Raw genomic sequence first — 19,239 nt, forward strand, 5'->3', positions numbered from 1 at the left:
GAGTCTTGTTGTGAAGTCTTAATTTCGAAGAAACTGCAAAATTAAGAATAACCAACTAATGGTATAAAATAACAAAATACATTTATGTTACATACTCCAAAGAAGATACACATGCTAACATGAATGATAAATTATTCATTCATTTTATGGATCAGCTCCTTTATGGTTGAGAAGTAAAATCATATATTAAACTTTCCTGCTTTGGGGAGGAAGGAAAACACATAAATTATTTCTTCATTACAGTTTAAAAAGGCAAATTATTTAAGGACTATTTGTATTCAAGCTAAATAGACGGAATCATGATGTTACAGGCTTTTTATTCAAATGCAAAGAATTTACATTTACCTACCACCTCATTAAAGTCAGATGATAAAGCGGCACCATTTTCCTTACATGATTTTTTTTTTTCCCCCCAATTAAAATGTTTCTTCTGAATGCTTAAAAGAATTCTGAGGTTTACAGTATTTTTCAAAGCTCACATTGGCTCTTTTTCAGGTCTAATGTTGGTAACTGTCTATAGTCTCCAGAGGCCAAGTGGATGTTGCAGGGTTTTGCTGAACAGCATTGTGTTTCTGAGGTGGGGGGGATGTGACTGCCGGCATTCACAGCTGGGAGGAGCCGCTCTGAAGAAAATCACATCTCACTAACATAATATTTTTGTCAGCTTGGCTCATTCTGCTGTGGGTCCACGACTCTGTTAATGTGCACAGAATAGCTGCTCTGATGGTCAAATTCTTTTCCTGTAGCGGGTTTGATGCAGCCACTGTTTGTCCCCCGTTACGTAATGACACCAAAGGCTGAACTGTTCCCTGAACCGCAGCGTGTCCTTTCCAAAAAAGAAAACAGACCTCTCCAAACCCTTTCACAAGCAGGGCAGGGTACCCAGCAGCGTGCCTAGGGCAGGATCAGGCCCTGGCTGTGCCAGAGCTCCAGCTCTGTGTGGCTGCAGCTTAGGGGATTATGAGCACGGATGTGCAGGGCAGTCAGGCAGCCCAGTGTCCAGTGCCACGCCGAGGCCACTGCGGCCACAGCGGCTCCCCTGTACTCTGCCACAGAAACGAGACACTGGGCTCTGCTGAGCTCACTGAAGGGTCTGGCTTGATGGGCAAAATGCTTCTGCCAGCCATCAAGGGACAGCAAGGCAGTGCCTCCCAGGTGAGATTTTAAGCAGTTCTCCTTTTACATTGTTTTCAGTTTTTAAGAGCCTAGAAAGTATTTACATAAAGGCATCTGAGCCTTGGATCAGTAAAAATGAATGGTGCCGGCATTAGAAAACAATGTTTGGTTTTTAGATAACAGTTCTTTAGGGAAAACATCGCTGTTTGAATTTGTCACGCTCCCACTTTTATCTGGTTGGCCAAAACAAAGCTACAGTAGCTTTTCTTGTGCATATCACTTTTCATGCACATTAGTCTAGATTTATCACTGTTGCTTTAGGTAATAACTGTGCTTTAATGTTTTATTTTGTTTACTGCTCTAAATATACAAGATCTCCATGTTTCTGTATATTAAATCTAGAAGCATTACAGAAGAGAAGTAGTGGAGAGGAATTGGTCAAAAGTTAGTCCAATTAGTTTTTGAGACCCTTATGGATCTTTTATTCATAGGATAGTAAAAAACATGCAGCAAACCATACTTTGAAATATTACTGCAAAGCAGACACAGCAGTAACTAATTAACTAATTAATCACAATTAAGTTGCATTTTCATTTATATTATAAGAGAAGGTAAGACAAAGGCAAACTTCAAGGCACTAAAAATTTCCTAACTGCTTTCAGCAGAAGCTTTGAATAAGCAGAATGACTGCTGTCCTTTCAGCCTTCATAGCATTTTAACTACACTAATCACTGTGATTTTGCAAATCTGTTTTCTACTGTACATAGCAGAACACCTACTTTCCCTTAGGGCTCTGTCTGAACTTTATATTGTTCTGATAGAAATGCTAAAGCAGCATTAAAGGCAGCACCCTATTTGTCATGCCAGCATCACACCCAGCACGTGTTTGATTGGCTCCATCATTTAAGTCTGAGCACAATTCCATGGATTTCTACACAAGTCAGACTGATTCTGAAGTGATGCAACAAAGTTAAACAAATGTCTGGTCAAAGTGATTCATGTAAACATCAGTGTTTGTGATTTGCACATCAGACTGGTTCAGCTGAACTCCTGCATGCAGGATCCGATAATCAGATAAGAGGTTATCAGAATATTCTGCATCTTTTCCACAACAGCCACAACAAGTATGCCTCATTTAAGTGAAGACAGACCAGCAGACTCCAGTGGCCTCCCTACAAACTGTGTTTTACTGTTCTCAGTACCCAGTGCCTGTGTGGGCTCTGTAAAAACAACCATTTTTCAATCATTAGTAAGAAACTGGCTCTCTGACTAACTGATTACTCCTCAGGTTTCCACCCATTAGCACAGGAGGAAGCAGATTATACACTTATTTTTGTGGTAGGTTGACCTCAGCTGGGCACCAGGTACCCACCAAAGCCACTCTATCACTCCTCTTTGTGGCTGGACAGAAAATAGAAGAAGAGGGAGAGATCACTCACCCATTACCATCCTGAACAAAACAGACTCAACTCACAGAAAAATTGATTCATTAACCATCAAATTAGAGTAGCAAAGTGAGAAATAAAACTGAGAACCTTCCCAGAAGCTTGTCATGCAAACCCAATATAATTTTACGTATCAGGGCTCCTGAAGTAACAAAGATGCTTCAGAAGTCGATTTTGCTTCCTCAAGCAGGCAGGACTTACTAAAAACAGCATGTTACCTATGAAGGACACTAAGAAATCTCTACAAAAAGTCTGTTCAAATTTTTAGAGAGTTAATTGCTGTATGGCATGTGAGTGGATACACTGCAGTTAGTAAGCACTAGTATTTATTTCCATGTCATTAATGTGGCTGTAGTTCCAAGAATTTGCACAAATCCTAACCATGGTTTTCCAAATACCATGGAATGAATGCAATGCGGGCAGCAGGTGGCTACTGGTAGTAGACTCCAGGTGTAACTTCACAGATGATTTTATAATGGCAGGCTTTAGGTTTAAAGAGTCCAGGTTTACAGAGGTCTCAGACTCTTTTGCACATTTCTTCCCACAAAATTGCTTTGGGGTGTTTTTTGCCCTTGGAAATATTTGTCCAGCCTCGTGTTGGCCTAGAAAAACACCATCCATTAAAGAGTACCTAAGGAAGCATCCCCACCCACAGGTCTGTGGAAAGATAGCCAAGGACTCAAATGAAATCATCAAATACACAAACCTGTCAAACTCTTTGTCAGCATCCCAGAACAGAACGTGCTAAGGGTTATTTATAGCTGTAATGCGGAGTCTTAGAAAAAACTGAGTTTATTGGTAGAACATTTTGATGACTAAGGGATAAAAACCACCTGTCACTGATAAAGTGGAGTGAGGAGTGGCACATGGCAAGAAAAATCAGAACTCCTTCATGTCAGAAGATGCTTCAAGCCCGTGGTAAATGCAAATTCTTATTCTAAATCTTACCATCTAATAATAACCAACCTTAGATCAGCATTAATTTATACCAGACCCCCTAGAATGCAAATTTAAAATCTTTGATTCAGACATTATAAATGGAATAAGATGTAATCAGTAATTATGCAAGTTCATCCAGGAGGCAGCTAGAAAATGCTATTTCCTTCACCAAACAGGGAAAATTAAAAGCCACAGGAGTGTCAGGAACAAGATGTCTCAGACTTGCCAGCAATTAACAAAAGATATGTTTATCTCCAGCGGATGTGACAAATTTTGAGGTCATTTCAGCCTTAGTGCAGCTCTGCTGAGGGCTGATTTTTCCCTTCAAACTCTAAACTCAAACCAGTTTTACAGTTCTTCTATATGCTATCTGATAAAGAACTATGTAGATATTTCTACTTTTACTGGAAACATGGTCCCTGCGGTCAGAGTCTGTTCCACAGGAGTTTCCTCCCCAGCTAACGTGATGGTCTGATTGCAAAGTCACCAAGTCAGCTTTCACCAGTGTTTCTAACAGGAAACAGCATTTTGTTATAGTTTCCAGGAAAAGTACCATCTGTGCCTCCTGTCAGTCTCTGCAACTGGCACCAAAAGATCTATGGGGAATGTTTCTGTACTGCCAAATTTCAGCAGAGCTCCCTGCCACAAGCCCTGAGCACGGCTGAAGCTGACAAACAGCGGGGGAAGATAAGAGCTGCTGTTTCCACCCTGCCAGCTCACCCAGCCAACTCATTTACAGAGTAATTCCAGCACAGTCCGTACACCTTTGACACTCTCTTCCTGGAATAAATTCAGTCAGCAAAGCCCAGAATTGGTGTAATTTGCATTAATTTTGATTGGTGAGAATCTGTCTTCTTTACTGGAGTGATGCTGATTTACATGAACCAGAAGTATAAACATTCCTTACCTGGAAGCTGGGCAATTCCAAAATGCTGGAAATGCAGAGATCCAGGCACCTGTGTGCAAAAGACCTGTTTGCACTTTTTAAAGACATTACCTAAACGAAGAATTTTACCATAAAACTGTCTTTTATATTATCTCAAATATTAAAAAGGCTTCAGAAATTTCTACAGTGTGATGATCTTTACATAAAAAAAACCAAACATGTAAGTTTCATAAATTTTTCTTCCCAAACCAGTCTCAACTGACTTGTTGCTCTACAGTTTAAGTGTCTATAGATACTGGGTGCAAAACTCCTTACATTTAAACACTGATGATTGCAAGTTATGAAAAATTTATTAATGAAATCACCCACTTAGTCTATTCCTGAAGTCAGAATAAATGAGTGAAATGTTTTCATTAAAAACAGTAGGATAAAGTGTCTACTGAGTCCCAGCTGCTCTGAACATCAACATCACAACAGTAAAGATGCCTTCTGAAGGTGTCTGTAACCCTTGTTAGATCCACTGAGTTGTACTTCATACGAAAAGAACCTGCAACTTACATTCAGTTTTAAATTGAAGGGAATTATTCGCCTGTGTGCTCTCCCAGAAACTGAAATTTTCTGTATTTTTTAATTAATTCTTTCGGTTTCTGTGGCTCACCAGTTACAAGCACACTGAAAATTCTCACAAAAGTTAAATTTTTTCAAAAACTTTGTTTTCAGTGAAACAGTTGATAGAATTAATATATATATGTAACAACTTTCAGTCATCTTGACACTGAATGTTATTTAAGGTTGTTGCTACTTAAAGTAGGACAGCTACACTGAAATTGGTTTCCAAGGGCTCTGAAAACATGGAGCAGAACTGCAGCAGTGCTAACTGGCTGCTCAGCACTCTGAATGGCGCCATCTACTCTGCTGATGCTTAAAAGCTGTCACTTCTTGTATTCCAACTGGTCAACTTTATAAAATCCAGAACTGGGAGCACCTTACGTAAGCTGATTTTCTAATACTGCATTCATTCTAATTATTCCTGTTATTTAATACACCGTAAGTTCCTGGAAGTGAATGTGAATACTAGGAAAATTACTCAGGTTTTGTTTTGCATATAACTTAATCTTTTAAAAAAGCATTATCTAGTGGATATTTGAACATCTCCAAATTGTATCTCATGTCAGGATCCCTGGCAGCTAAGGCCTACAGATAGATGAATACAGGTAATCACAGTGTAAATTCATTCAGTCTGATGGAATCCTCACCTTTAGAATGCACAAAAGTAAGGTATTTCACTTTCTGCTGAAAAAAGGGACGAAATCTTTAAGTATTAGAAGTTGCACTGTTCCCTCTGTAGTGAATTCTTTCTCGCTGCACAGGAACATTAAAAAAGAAACAATAAGTCATGTTTTCCATATAGAAACTCTTACAGAATTCAGTGATAAAGCTAAGTCAGGAAGGGGTGGAGCAGCACATCAGTGCCACTCATCCTATGCTGGGACAGGGAGAATTTAACAAAACAAGGCTGAGTTTATGGAGTTAACCCATGCAGAGCTGCCGGTGCAGCTGCTCCCCAGCAGCTGCCAGGAGAGCATAGCCACTGGCAACCCAACTCCCACAGAGGCTCCACTGCAAAGAAATAAACAGCACAAAAAAGGAGGATTTTTCTAGAGTGGCAGATGTGCCTGGCAGATGACATCTGTGCCTAAACAAGGGACTCCTTCCACACAAATCTTTAGGGGCTGCTGGGCTATCTCCTTTCCACAGAACTTCTATCCCATGGTAGCTGGTTATTACAACCTTCCAGAGCACCATGACACTACCACTCTCCAACAGATCTAAAAGGCTCTTAAACACAACTTTTAGCCGTTTTTATTATGATTTCCAGAGTAGCTGATCTTTTTTGTCTTCCTTTATTAAGTATATTATCTGTTCTCATAAGCTTTAAACTGCTTAGAAATTGAGGAGAAACTAAATACAATTACTCATTTCTGATGGATACACACATTGTTCTGAGCAACCTTCTATCAACTCTAAAAACAGAAGAAAGTTCTGCAGTTCTAACCTATTAGAGAATATCCACATCCTAAAAAACCAGCTAACCCAGATACCCTAAAATCAAGTTTTCCTCCTTCTTCCAAACAGAAAGCCCATCTGAACTCATTTCTTGATGCTTAGTGACCCGTGGCAGCAATTTGCAGGCTTATTTTTGACATGGCCTTATATGAACTTGAGAGAACAATCTAAGAACAATCAGAAAGCCAAACAATCTAAACAGAAACCAAATGTGCAGCTGACATTGTTAATAATTATATTACGATAATAATTTTACATATTTTTTTATACATTTAATAGTAACAGTGATAAATAACAAGAGGTCAAAACAGGAGGGAAAAAAGGATCTATTTAGCAGGTTGCCAAGAGGCCAGGGCAGTAAGGAGATTATCATGGCACAAGTGGGATGTGAATCACCAGGTAGCTGCTATACAGATGATTTACCACAAAGATGGTGCTTACAGAATGAGAAGATAAACAAATGAGACAGAGGTTGCCAACATCTGTGGAATAATAACAAAGGTCACCCAGCAAGTGAGAGGGGGCACACAAGAAGGAGCTCTGAAGACAACATATATTCAGAATTTCTGGAAAAGCAACCTCAAAGGGCGACCAAAGCAAAATGCAAAGAGCAGTCTGAGGAACACTAGTATCTCTGTATTCATGTAATGTGCAATGGAAATGCACCCTATCAGTTCTTGAGAATGTAAGCTTTATGTTGAATCAAAATACCAAAGAACAGCCTGAGATGTCCCACAGTGAAGTCACAAAGTAGAAGTGAAAGTGTGTCGTGCTTGGAAGCCCTGTCATACGTTGGATATAATACTGTGTGTGTGACATGAGCAAGCAGCAATGGGAGGTGCAATGTTAATCGTAAGGGAATCATCAGGGAGAGATAAAGAGCAAAACATTGGCCAGGCAGATGTGAAACTCAAGGGGTATTTTAAGAAACCAGGACACGTACATAAGAATTGATGCATGGATAAAAAGAATGTTAAAGGAAAAACATTGGTCCAGGGGAAAGCTATAGAGCTGGAAATGGGTTCACAGCACTCAAATTGTGCAGAATTAAGCAGGAGTAGGCAAGAGTTGGGTTATGTAAGTGAAAAAACATGGGTTTATTTTAATTATTAATTATTGTTATGCTGCTTCTAAAGCAAGCTATATAGCAAAGGGAAAGGGTTTAGAAAACCAAAAGCTGTGCCTAATGAAGGGTGAAATCAGCGGGACCAGATGTTTGGGTAACTGCTCTTCCACGAGTTCACTAACCACAAAGGGCAAACCCCTTGTTCCCTCTTTCAACTGACCTACTCTTGCTTTTTGATTTGTCCTTTTTAAAATATCCAACATCAGCTTATTATATTCAATACTACTTTGTAGCAATTATCCCTGCTGTTTGATCATGCCTTCTTTCACCTTACATTGCACTGAATTAACCACATTATAAATGGAACCAATATCAATTAGGAACTTCCCCCTGCCAAACTGGTCAATGGTTGCACCACAAAGACTTAAATGATAGGGTTGGAAGGGGCTTGTTTTTCAGCCCAGTCCCCAGTATCAAGCAGTATTTTCTTCTCCACTCATGTTAAAAGCATTTTATCTGAGCTGTATCATTACATTATAAACAGCAGCAACTCAGCAACTGCATGACAAAAGTATATTCTGAAACCTACTTGCCTGCACTGCTGCTGTTTTTTCCCCCCCTGCTTCTAACCTGAGATATTTAGTTTTATTTTTCTGTATATCCAGCCTACAAGTCATTTGTTAATCCCTGTGGTATGTATATAAACTAATAAGCTTAAAGAAATGCCATGTTAGACTGAGAGGCAACAGCAATGTGACACTTCACTCTCCAGCACTTGAGAATTCACTGTGTTCCCCTTGATGTACAGCTAATTGTAGGTTTGTTATTTTCCAGAAATATTGATCATCCACTACTTAAAGTTTTAAGAATCAATCCATAAGTAATATTCAGCATGACGCTTTCAAAAAAGCACCTTTCGAACCCTGGTGAGGAGCACCTTTCAAAGCCTGATGACAATCTACTAAGTCATGGTTTATATATACATACAGCACTTCTGGCCATGATTGTCAGTTTGCTCAGTCTGGATTTGAATCAAATCTGTGCTGCCCAACAAAGCTCTGTGTAGGGCCCAGCCTTCCCCTGGGCAGCACAGGGTTTCAGTCTGTAGGAACTGAGATCCTGTGGGAACTCTAGAGGATGTGACAAAGGTACAAGTGTTTGGTGTGTTTAGAGACTTACCTTGTTGGCAGCAGCTTTATTAGCTATGTACTTTACTAGATATTAGTTTATAACAATACCACAGCTTGTGAAAACACATTCAGAGGTCAGATAAACCAGGTAAGAGCCATGTCACAGATAGACGATAATAAAGCAAGTAGACAAACCATGTATTTTATAAACAAAAAATCTGCAGAGAAAAGAGACAGCACTGCAGCTGGATGAAGGATTGGTTAAGTCAAATAAAATAATCTGAGCGTAGAATGGTCATGCTTCAAACTCTTACCCAACCTGCTCTGCAACTTAGTGCTGCATTATGAATGAAAATGTCTGAAAAAGCCTGACTGCAACTATGAACTCTAATACAAGTGAGCAGAACTTCATTTTTTTCTCATTATTTAAAGTTCGTTTTATGGATCTTTTCTAAAACAATCTTTGCCATCAAGTGCTCTCAACTTTTTGTGCTGTGGCACAAGAAGGTTTTTCTTAAGTACCTCATGGACATTGTTATCTAAATAAAACCACCTTCAGCTTTAATGGAGTGTAAGGAAATTGGCTTTTGGCCAAGTATGAGCACTCTAAAAGTGCTTCTACATGAATACCTTTCTTACTTTGCTGTTTCCCTGGTGAACTTAGGATGATTAAAGTCCTTCTAAAGTTCTGAAGCACCAGAAATGTGATGCCATGGAGTTATCCACAGCACATACACAAATCTGTCTGTGGACTATGTATCAAACATCAACAGGGGAATTTTCTGCTATTTGGAAGATGCAGTGGTTTTACAATATTCGTAATGAACCTTTAAATACAAACTGTGGTCAGAGTAACTCAAGACAAACTGGATGACCATTTCTAGACTTCATAGAATACTCTGAGTAGGAAGGGACCCACAAGGATCTAGTCCAAGTGTTAAGCAAATGGCCCATATGGAGATCAAACCCACAACATTGGTGTTATGGTGTCATGCTCTGAACAACTGAGCTGATCTCAGGTTTAGTGTTTTTCCAGTATTTATTTCATAAACACCTGCTTATTTTTTCAGTAAGGGATGTTACATTCGTGTTTATTTGCTATGGAATAAAGCTTCAGAATTTCTAAATGTAAGACAAATCATTTGGAAAAAGGCAGCTCTCTGTTTTGGTGATATCAGTTGGAAACATACTTCAAAGGTAGTAACTTTTCATTAGTCTGAGGAGTTTCCATATAAACAACGGAACAACCACAGTACAAAATTCATTACGGGATAAAATATCAATCTGCAGTTCAAAAGCTCTTTCAAGAAGTGATCCATTTTAAAGTTGTGAAAAATACAAACATTCACATCCATTAACTGCAAGTGGCATGCAAATATCCCTGAGATTAATCAACTTTTTTTTTAAAAAATGAAGCAGAATGGAACTCATAACACCATCACAAAATGAGGGTTATGTCATAACATCTTTTCACAACTCCAAAACAATCTCCAAATTCAAAGTAAACACTCAGAAACTTTTCTCCCTACCTTGTTTTACAAGCTGATTTATGTTTGCCAGCACCACAAGCACCTGTGCACTTCGTAGCACAGGAATTTTTAAATACTGATTGTTCAGGATATATAGCCTATGAAAATGAAACCTCAAAGCTACATATTCTCATCCCCAGTTAAAAATAAAACCCACGCTGTCGAGTGCAGGCTGTTGGCTGCACTGGCAGGGAATGGCACGGGCTCTGCAGAACCCCAGCACCGATGACAAAACCATAACAAACCTGCACGCCCATGGATTTTAAGCAGTAAATCCGAAACCCAGGGACTACAAAGCGAGCCGGATCCAACAGCTCCGAGCACAACCTCTCACTTCTTGAAGCTGGCTGTAAACAGGGGAAGGGAGGGGCCAGGCGCCTGCCAAGCCGAGCAGAAACTTGTGAGTAACTTAGAGAGGCAGAACAAGTGCAGCGCGGGCAGCGGCTCGCAGCGCGGTGCCGGGCGCTGGCCGGGCCAGCACCATGATCCTCGGGAGAGCCACGCCGGGGCCTGGCGGCCGGCTCGGTGCCCCGGGAGGGCGGCTCGGTGCCCCGGGAGGGCGGCTCGGGCCAGCGGCACACGGGAATTGAAGGTGAGAGGCTGCGGAGCCGGGGCAGCGGCGGGCGGGGGCCGCGCGTCCAGCGCCATCCCGGGCTCAGAGGGGCAGGAGCCGGGCAGCGCCGGGGCGCTGTAAACAAGAGGCTGCTGCAGCCCTCGCTTATGAAACAGCGGCGAGCGGGGGCTGCGGGTGAGCACACGGAAGGGGTGAGCGGGGATGGATGCAGTGCCCGGCACGGCAGAGCTGCCCGGGCAGCGCCACAGGCACGGCTGGCTGGGAAATGCGGAGCGGGGCCTGCGCCGCTCGCACCGCCGGCAGGTTCAGTGCCCTCGCTGCCAAGGGAGCGCTAAACACCGGGGATTGCGGCTGCAGAGGCAAAAATGCCTCACCTGGGAACTCGAAAGTCATCAGGAAGATTTTCCGAGGAAATATTTTAATTTTGGGTTTTGTTTTTGCTCATTTCAGAGGTAAATAGTGCCGTTTTCCTAAGATTACTACTCAACACAATGAATCGCCTGCCATTTCTATCATTAAAACAGAATTGTCACGTTTAACCGCACTTAGAGGATGTAAAGAAAAAGTAAGGGTAATGACTAAAAACACTTGTGAAGCCAGACATCCCCCTGCTCTGTAAAATACAAAGCCTGGTAGCAAAGACTTTTGATCTTCTGAGACAATATACAGGCAAGTTATTCAGTGGCTGATGTAATTCAGTCTGGAGTAATCAAAGCTACATGCTTAAGGATAAACCTACATAATGGAATTACATGATTGTATCCATGCCTGTGCTTAGTCACCTTTGCGCTCACCAGAATGCATAGATTTGTAATATCTACTTCCAGTCTGCTGCTTTGCTTGAATCGAGTCATAACAGTTCAATGAGACCTAGTTTTGGTTCCCTTCAACTGCAAAAAAACCAGCTTTTTTCTTTCTTAAAAACCTAAAACAACAGATGCTTCCTGAAAACAAACGGGGTTGGTTTTCAGTTATTGAAAATAGAACGAGGATGGAAAGACAAGGTAAAGATATGATACAGTTCACTCATACACAACAGCTGAAGGACTGATGTGAGAAAATGAACCAAAGAAGTCATGTTTTCCCACAAAGGTGAAAACAACCTTTGAAAAAAATAGAACTTCTGGTGCTGCCACAGAAGCCACTTCTCTGAGGAAATCCAGCATGGGACAGTGGAATAAAAATTTGCTTGCCCAGCTAAAATTACTGTATTTTTAGCCTGATTTCTGGCTCAGCTTATGTTATTTAAAAGAAGAATGCACAGAAAACAACTGCAGTGGGAAATAAAACATGAAAGTTGACATAATTTTGGGACAAAGTTTGTACTATGGCTGAAGAGTCAAAGGATTAGCACCAGGGAGATGCAGTCACGTACCCATATGCTCACAGACCCCACACGGTATAATTTAGCCATCTGGTTCATGGAGTATAGCATGTTGTCTAGTAGCATTCGTTTTCATTGCACAATGTTTATTGTGGATTGATTAAATCTTGCTCTCCCTCTGGAAAGAATCCAGGTATGTGTACTTATACTTTGCTATAGGTGCTGACAGAGAAGCACACAAAACCACGGGAGAATGGGACAGGCAGAGTACGTGACATGGGAAATCGCCTGCTGCACCAGCTCTACACTGGCCCTGAAATGGGCTGCCATGAATAACAGCCATGATTTTAAGGCTGTGTTTTGAGTTGTACTTCAGTGATTATTTCTTGTTTCTGCATTCTGGAAAGCGACTTTACACAGTTGCCTTGAAGTTCACTTGGTTTCAGTTAAAATGCTGTCTCTACTGATGATAAAGCAAAGACGGCTGGACCACAACTGCTGATAGTAGCATACTTTTTAAAGAATTTGAGCTATTCTGAGAGGAAATGATAGCTGATTCTTGCCTTTTTGGAAAGTCAGGCTGCCCTGATATTAGGTTCCCTGGACTACAGAGGTCCATTGTTTTTTTTGAAGCTAAATGGTTAAAAGGTTGGAAGTCTGAATACAAACTGACCTATTTAAAAAAAAACAACAAAACCAAACCACCTCACCTCATTTCCCAGTATCCTCTAGTCTTTTATCAGTGACTCAGTACACATCCACCATACTGTCTTGGATGTGCCTCCTAAGAAACTCTTTTTTTTTAAGGTAAAGCTTATTTAAGATATTAGGCAATCTTTATTTTCTATCATACTGTGAAGATTTCTGCTTCAGTTTATATCCTTACACTCTTCAGTACCTTTATGTATTTTTATATTTTTAGCTATATACAAGGTGCTGTTTGACAATTTTAAAAAAATTGCAGTAATATATACATCAGTACTTAATGACAGTTTACAGTTTCCTTCTGTTGAGTGTCCTGTATCGACTAATTTGCCACTAGTTTCATTTAAATCAAAACAGAACATGTATTAGTCTAATGAAATTTTTAATAAGTTTACTTTCTTCTAGACTAAAAACATCTGTTATGTGATATGTGTGATCTTAAAATTAAAAATGTTTTCTTCACATACATTGCATTTTATTTATGATGTTATATTTTAACAAACCTTTCACTATTTCTCTCTCTACAGAAAAGCTGGTAACCAGCAAAGAAGACACAAAAGCTAAAATCACTATGTGGAGCTGTGAAGCCTTAATCAACAGTACAGAGAACAGCGAGGACCAGCATCTCTGCCATGACTTTGACCTTGTGCTTTCCATCTTTTCCCTTCTCTACCTCATTATTTGTTTCCCAATTGGCCTTTGTTACAATGGCCTGCTGGTCCTAGTTAACCTCTACAACAAAGCTACTATGACTATGCCAGATGTTTACTTTGTCAACATTGCCATCGCCGGTCTCATCATCAACACTCTGGCACCAATGTACCTGCTGGGTCTTGCCAATACAAAATGGGCCATCTGGAATTCCAACAATGAAGTTTATATTACCTTTCTTATTTTATTCAACGTCTCATCGTTAGTTACCATGTACTCTACCACACTGCTCAGTCTGGACTACTACATCGAACGTGCCCTGCCCAGGACTTACATGTCCAGTGTGTACAACACCAAGCACGTCTGCGGGTTCATTTGGGGCGGTGCCATGCTCACGAGCTTTTCATCTCTCCTGTTCTACGTCTGCAACCACGTGTCCACCAAAATAATCGAGTGTTCCAAGATGCAGAACCAGGAAGCAGCAGATGCCATCATGGTGTTTATCGGGTACGTCGTACCCGCCGTCGCTGTTCTCTACGCACTGACGCTGATCCTGCGGATACGCAAGGAGGCCACGCCACTGGATCAGGACACTGGGCGCTTGGATCCATCGGTGCACAGGCTTCTGATCGCCACAGTCTGCACACAGTTCACCCTGTGGACACCCTATTATGTTATTCTCTTGGTAAGCACATTTACTAACCTACGAGGAAGAATTCCAGATGTAAATTCCATTCAAATATTACACTTTGCAACGATTTTGTCAAAATTCCTGGCTTTCTCCAGCAGCTTTGTCATGCCTCTGCTCTACAGATACATCAACAAAAACTTCCCCAACAAATTGCGACGTTTGCTTAAAAAGATACACTGTGGGAGCCAAGGCTGTTCTCACGAGCGCACAGTTGTACAGCAGGTCATGACATAGGTGTGACACAACCCCTGGTGCTCTGTGACTGCAGCACTGGGCGCTCAGTGCTGGGACTGTGACGCTGCTGTGTTGGCACTCAGAGACATTTGAGAGTCCCAACCAAGAGGCTGGAAGGAGCTTCCATTGCAGTTGAATGCAACAGTCTTAATTTTCCAGTAGTTGTTTGCTGAAGTAGTGTGAGGCTCTGGCCTGTGTGCTGCATTACCTGTGACATCAGATACCTTCAGTGCACTGAACTGGTGACAAAGGATAAACTCTGTTTTCATGGCCCTGATCTTCCTGTCTGAAGAAATCACTAAGCAGTTTATTCAAGTCTTGACTGAAGACACAGCACCTTGTATCTTGTATAGGAAAAAGGTATTACCTTGTTTTCTGTACAAAGAAGTGATAGTGCTATCCTTGATGAAGTAAATAGCATTTTTCAATGAAGATTATATAGATGATCTTTACTAAAGATCATATTACCCAATTATACATGTCCAAATAGTAAATGTTAATTATAAATTAAATTATTTAATTTCTTTCTCCATCACTGAATTCCCTCGAAAAGAAGCCTAATTTAGTTTTTTCAGAAATTATTTTCTCACACAAACTAATCTGTTTTAACATTTATGGTAACCTGATTTTTCTTTTAGCTACAACAAATAACAAAAATGTGTTTTAATTTTCCAGTGCTTTGTTTGTATCCTAAAACATTTCAGAAATTCAGAAATATTTATTAACTAATTTTGACGGAACTTAGAGATGTTTGTTCCACATACTAAAATGAAGGACACAGTGGTTTACAAAGTTAAATCAGAATTCAACTGGTAGAGATTGTCTGGCTAAGTGTTATGGTCCACATATGTTCATGTAACAAGAGTAATTATCTTAAAAAATAAAGATGTTTATGATTAACATTTTGTATTTTCAAGGGATATGTTTGCAACAAATAAATTAAACACTCTTTAATCTAGGACATCACTGGAGGTTTGGAAACCATATAAAATTCCTCCAAAAGAATCCCAGTCAGCAACAGCTCTTTGCTGACCTCTCAGAAAAGCCTTCCATTAGGATTCTTGGAATCCCTAGTAAATTCTAGTTTCACAGTAGGGATGAAGAAATCCAGTCCAGATCACCAAATTTTACTGATGATATGAAATACATGAGAAACACAGAGATGCTGCAGGAAACACATAAAAAATTACAACAACAAACTACAAAGCACTGACCCAAAATCTACCAGGTCTTGTGCTGCTGCTGCATTAATGATGGGAGGGAACAGGAGGGGGGGTACAAGTGAAGCAGACATTCTCCCACTGGTGTGGGGCCACAAGACATTTTTGTCACTTGATACATGCTACAGCATCATTTTATTGCCTAATCTGTCACAGCACAACTCAAATTCCACATGACATCATCAAAAAAAATGTGACTTTTCAAGCTTCTGGTACAAAAAAAAAAATTGAACAAGACTAGAACTGAACTTTTCCCATTGCTTAGAGCACAATCTTGTCTGATGACTGGTCCTTGTCTGTCAGCAGAGACACATACTAAAGTTCTATGTGAAAAGCAGGTGAGGAACAGACCTTTCAGATCTTTTCCCATCAAGCAATTTCTTCCCATAGTCATCTTTGCTTATCTTCTTTATACACAAGCATCTCTCTTAGTTATCATCATCCTGGTGGAAGACTTTCCATTAATCTTTACTTTTTCAAATAGCTTTTCACATTCTATTGAATATTTTTAACCCCTAAAGCCTACAGAGTAAATAATCTATTTCTGTGGTGTTTTCAGTTTTAGCCTGTTGATGAAAACCATGTTAAGGACTGAAGCTGTTCCTTATCACTGTGTCAAACTCACACACTCATTTACAGTCCCTCTATGCTGACACACATGATACTGGCTGCTTTCTTGGTTTTGTCCACATTGAGAGATTTACTATGAATTTCTACACGTCTTGACCACTCAAGCTCACTTCCACAAAGAAGTGCTTAAGAACAAAATCTTTCCTTACAGCTGTCAAGCAAACAGACTCCTTCTTCCCATCTGAGGAAAATTAATGCACCACATTAAATCTCTCACATAAAATCTGTTAAAGAAATTCAGTGCCATTATGCAGGAGGAGTTCCAGCAGGGAGGAACTGGCTTATCTGGTGTGAATAGAGGCTTTCAGAACTGGGACACTGCCAGAACAGTGCGGCTGAGCAGGCAACTTCAAGTGCAATTTCAACGTCCATGTTGCTTCCTTACTTCCATTTCCTCCTTCTCTTAAGATACCTTATTTTCTGTCTCTAAAAGAACTGTTGCCTTTATTTCTGTTCCTTTCTCTCTGTGTTAAATTCTCAGTTTTAGATCATGGCTCTTGTATCATTTCTCTTTATCATTTTTCACTTCTCTGCACAATTTATTTAACTTTCATTTCCCTTCCATCTCTGCTTGTCTTGCACACCTGGTACCATTCAATACTCATGTTTACTTCATCACACTGACTCCTTTATGATGATCCAAATCTTACTCAGTGATCTGACATTACAAACAAATTTATGTAGTAAAATGGAAGCTGCTATTTAAGAGATGTAGAAAGACAGATTTTTATGGAATTTATCCGTGGGGTATCCAATATAATATTTCATAATATTTTTTACTGCAATAGAGCTACGGATGTTTGTCTGTATCCTTGATAAATACTAAATGTGATGGCAAGCATAGATAGAGCAACTTGGATAATTTAATGAACAAAACTGCTATCCACTCAACCTCTTTGCAAAGTTAATTTGATGTATTAGTTGCCTCAAAGAAACTGCTATGGATCTGCTTGGCTGCTGTTCTAAGGAAATTCTGAACTTAATTGCAGCACCCTCACCTGGTATCTCTTAAAAAGCAGTATCCCAAAAAGAGAGTTTTGCAGTTTTTATATAAAGAACAGTAGAGGAGCAAGTGCAGTAAAATACTTAAGGAAATACAAGGCATCATAAATTAGGAAGAACTTTTATGGACAAATGTTTAATACACGAAATTATTGAGAATAGGGCCTTTCCATTTCAAATACCTGAAGGTTTCTGGTGACTGTAAATAGGAGCTTATCTATTACACATTTAAATAGATACAAATAAAATACTGTATATATGCAAGATAAAAAACAGCCTACTGATGTAAAAAGAATCTGCAAAGAGTTTATTAAATTATTTCTAAAAGTGTATCATTTAAATGTAAACCTCTGAACAGGAAGGTGTACTGTATGCTTCTGTATGTATATAATGTGTCCTAGAAAGTAAGCACTAGTTAAGTGCCGTTATTAACAGTGTTATTTTCTCACAAAATTAAACTTAATATTTGAATTGATCTGTGGCTTATAGCCCTTTTGCTGAACTGCTAATTAAGTCAAATCAATGAACTAACAAAAATGTCATGCTCTGCTTCTATCTGAGTAGTTAACAGCTAGCTCAAGACAGGTCTTTGTTGACTAACTTAGTAGAGGTTCTAGTTTCAAAAGTTTACATTTCAGAATCAAATTTTGTTGGTCTCTGAAGATTTTTTTTTTCAGTTAATAAAAGAAGGTGATCAGCCACTAAAAAATTCCTGGTTCTATTACAATGAAGAGATGTGGACTCCAATATCATGTCAAAATACTACAGAAATGGACTTTCTGGAATGCTTCATAGAGGAATTATTGACTCAGAATACATTCTCAATTAAAAGTGTACAAGTGAACATAGTCAATAAAATGTGTGGGGTTTCTTTTGTTTGTTTTTGGTGGACTTTTTTCTTCATAAAAACATGTTGTAGACAAACCTGTGTGGCTTCACTGAATTAAAACATAACAAATTGCACAACTTGGATGTCAGATTTCCAGGCCTTAATTTGGCATTATTAAAATCTCATTATTCATCAGCATGAAGTTGGCTGGGAATGAAAGCTAAAAGGCACATACCTCGCCTGACTTTTTTCAGCATAAAGAATCCTGCAATTAATGAGGCAGAGTAACAGTGCACCTGGAGATCAATGCAAACATTGGCCACATCCTGACAACTTCCTTTCCTTTGTGCTGCCACAATCAGCTTCCTGCAGAAATTCTCCTGGTTCTCAGAACAGCATAATAAAATAACCCACACCTCTGGCATCCCAAAGAAAACAAAGCTTTTAAGAACCTAAGATACCTTATGACACATCCATTGCAGTAACCACTGCACATAACCAGAAGATTACTCCCCATGGATCAGTTAGTTTACACTACATATCTGAAAATATTTTCTTGGCTATACTTTCAAAATTACTCATTTGTTCCCTTTCGGTGTTCTGTGAAGTGTAGGAAGACAGCAAACTCTATTTAAAATGATTACTGGTAAATGCTTTAAAAAACTCTCAGTGCAAGGCACTCCTAAGGTTTATGTCTCAGTCAGAAATAAATGAAAATGGCAACTGTCAGAGTGGAAGTTGCAATATTAACACCATTTACTCAAAGCCTAGTATCTGACAGGATGCCCTTACAGTGTTTTAAAGGGTGTTTTCTTTAATAGGAGAGCCAGCATCTCTGAACAAGTACAGAGCAGTGATTTTCTGATCCTTCATTCCACAAAGCTTTTGGATACAACCAACAGAAAGGCTGTTTTCAGCTGGATTAGTAAAACCCCTCATATACAACACAGACTGAAGGATCTTCAGTGAGAGCAGAGTTAGTTAAAAAGCAGCAAGTTCAAAGCCCACAGGTTTTTGAAGAATGAACAACAACATAAATGCAAGTGAAAAGGGTTGATCGGGTACAACAAAGTTGAGGTGTTTACACCAGTACAAACCAGGCTGACATGGCACCTGAATCTGCCATTATCTGTCAATACAGAGACATCACAGAAGTCAGCCACACTGTGGAGCATGCACAGAAAATACTCAATTAACTACT

The 19,239-nt window shown here is 39.7% G+C and overlaps 2 protein-coding genes across 7 annotated transcripts in view; one reads left to right on the plus strand and one right to left on the minus strand.

Moving 5' to 3' along the window:
* GPR146 (G protein-coupled receptor 146) overlaps window positions 1-15,259 on the plus strand; it is a 45,914-nt gene extending 30,655 nt beyond the window's left edge. For 2 of the 3 annotated variants that reach the window (XM_005522989.3, XM_088063963.1), the window contains one exon: window positions 13,309-15,259. In XM_005522989.3, the coding sequence (XP_005523046.1) occupies window positions 13,353-14,357 (1,005 nt within the window). In that variant the 5' untranslated portion in view covers window positions 13,309-13,352 and the 3' untranslated portion in view covers window positions 14,358-15,259. Of the gene's footprint in view, window positions 1-10,467; window positions 10,771-13,308 lie in introns of those variants that run through there. The other variant, XM_014252653.2, reaches the window with a different exon arrangement.
* Window positions 1-19,239, minus strand: part of CHLSN (cholesin) — a 120,501-nt gene that overhangs the window by 62,104 nt on the left and 39,158 nt on the right. The gene's annotated exons all lie outside the window — the stretch shown is intronic.

The sequence above is a fragment of the Pseudopodoces humilis genome, chromosome 18 (genome assembly GCF_049639895.1).
Source record: "Pseudopodoces humilis isolate 2021_Gansu_Grassland_sample_001 chromosome 18, ASM4963989v1, whole genome shotgun sequence".
Lineage (NCBI taxonomy): Eukaryota > Metazoa > Chordata > Aves > Passeriformes > Paridae > Pseudopodoces > Pseudopodoces humilis.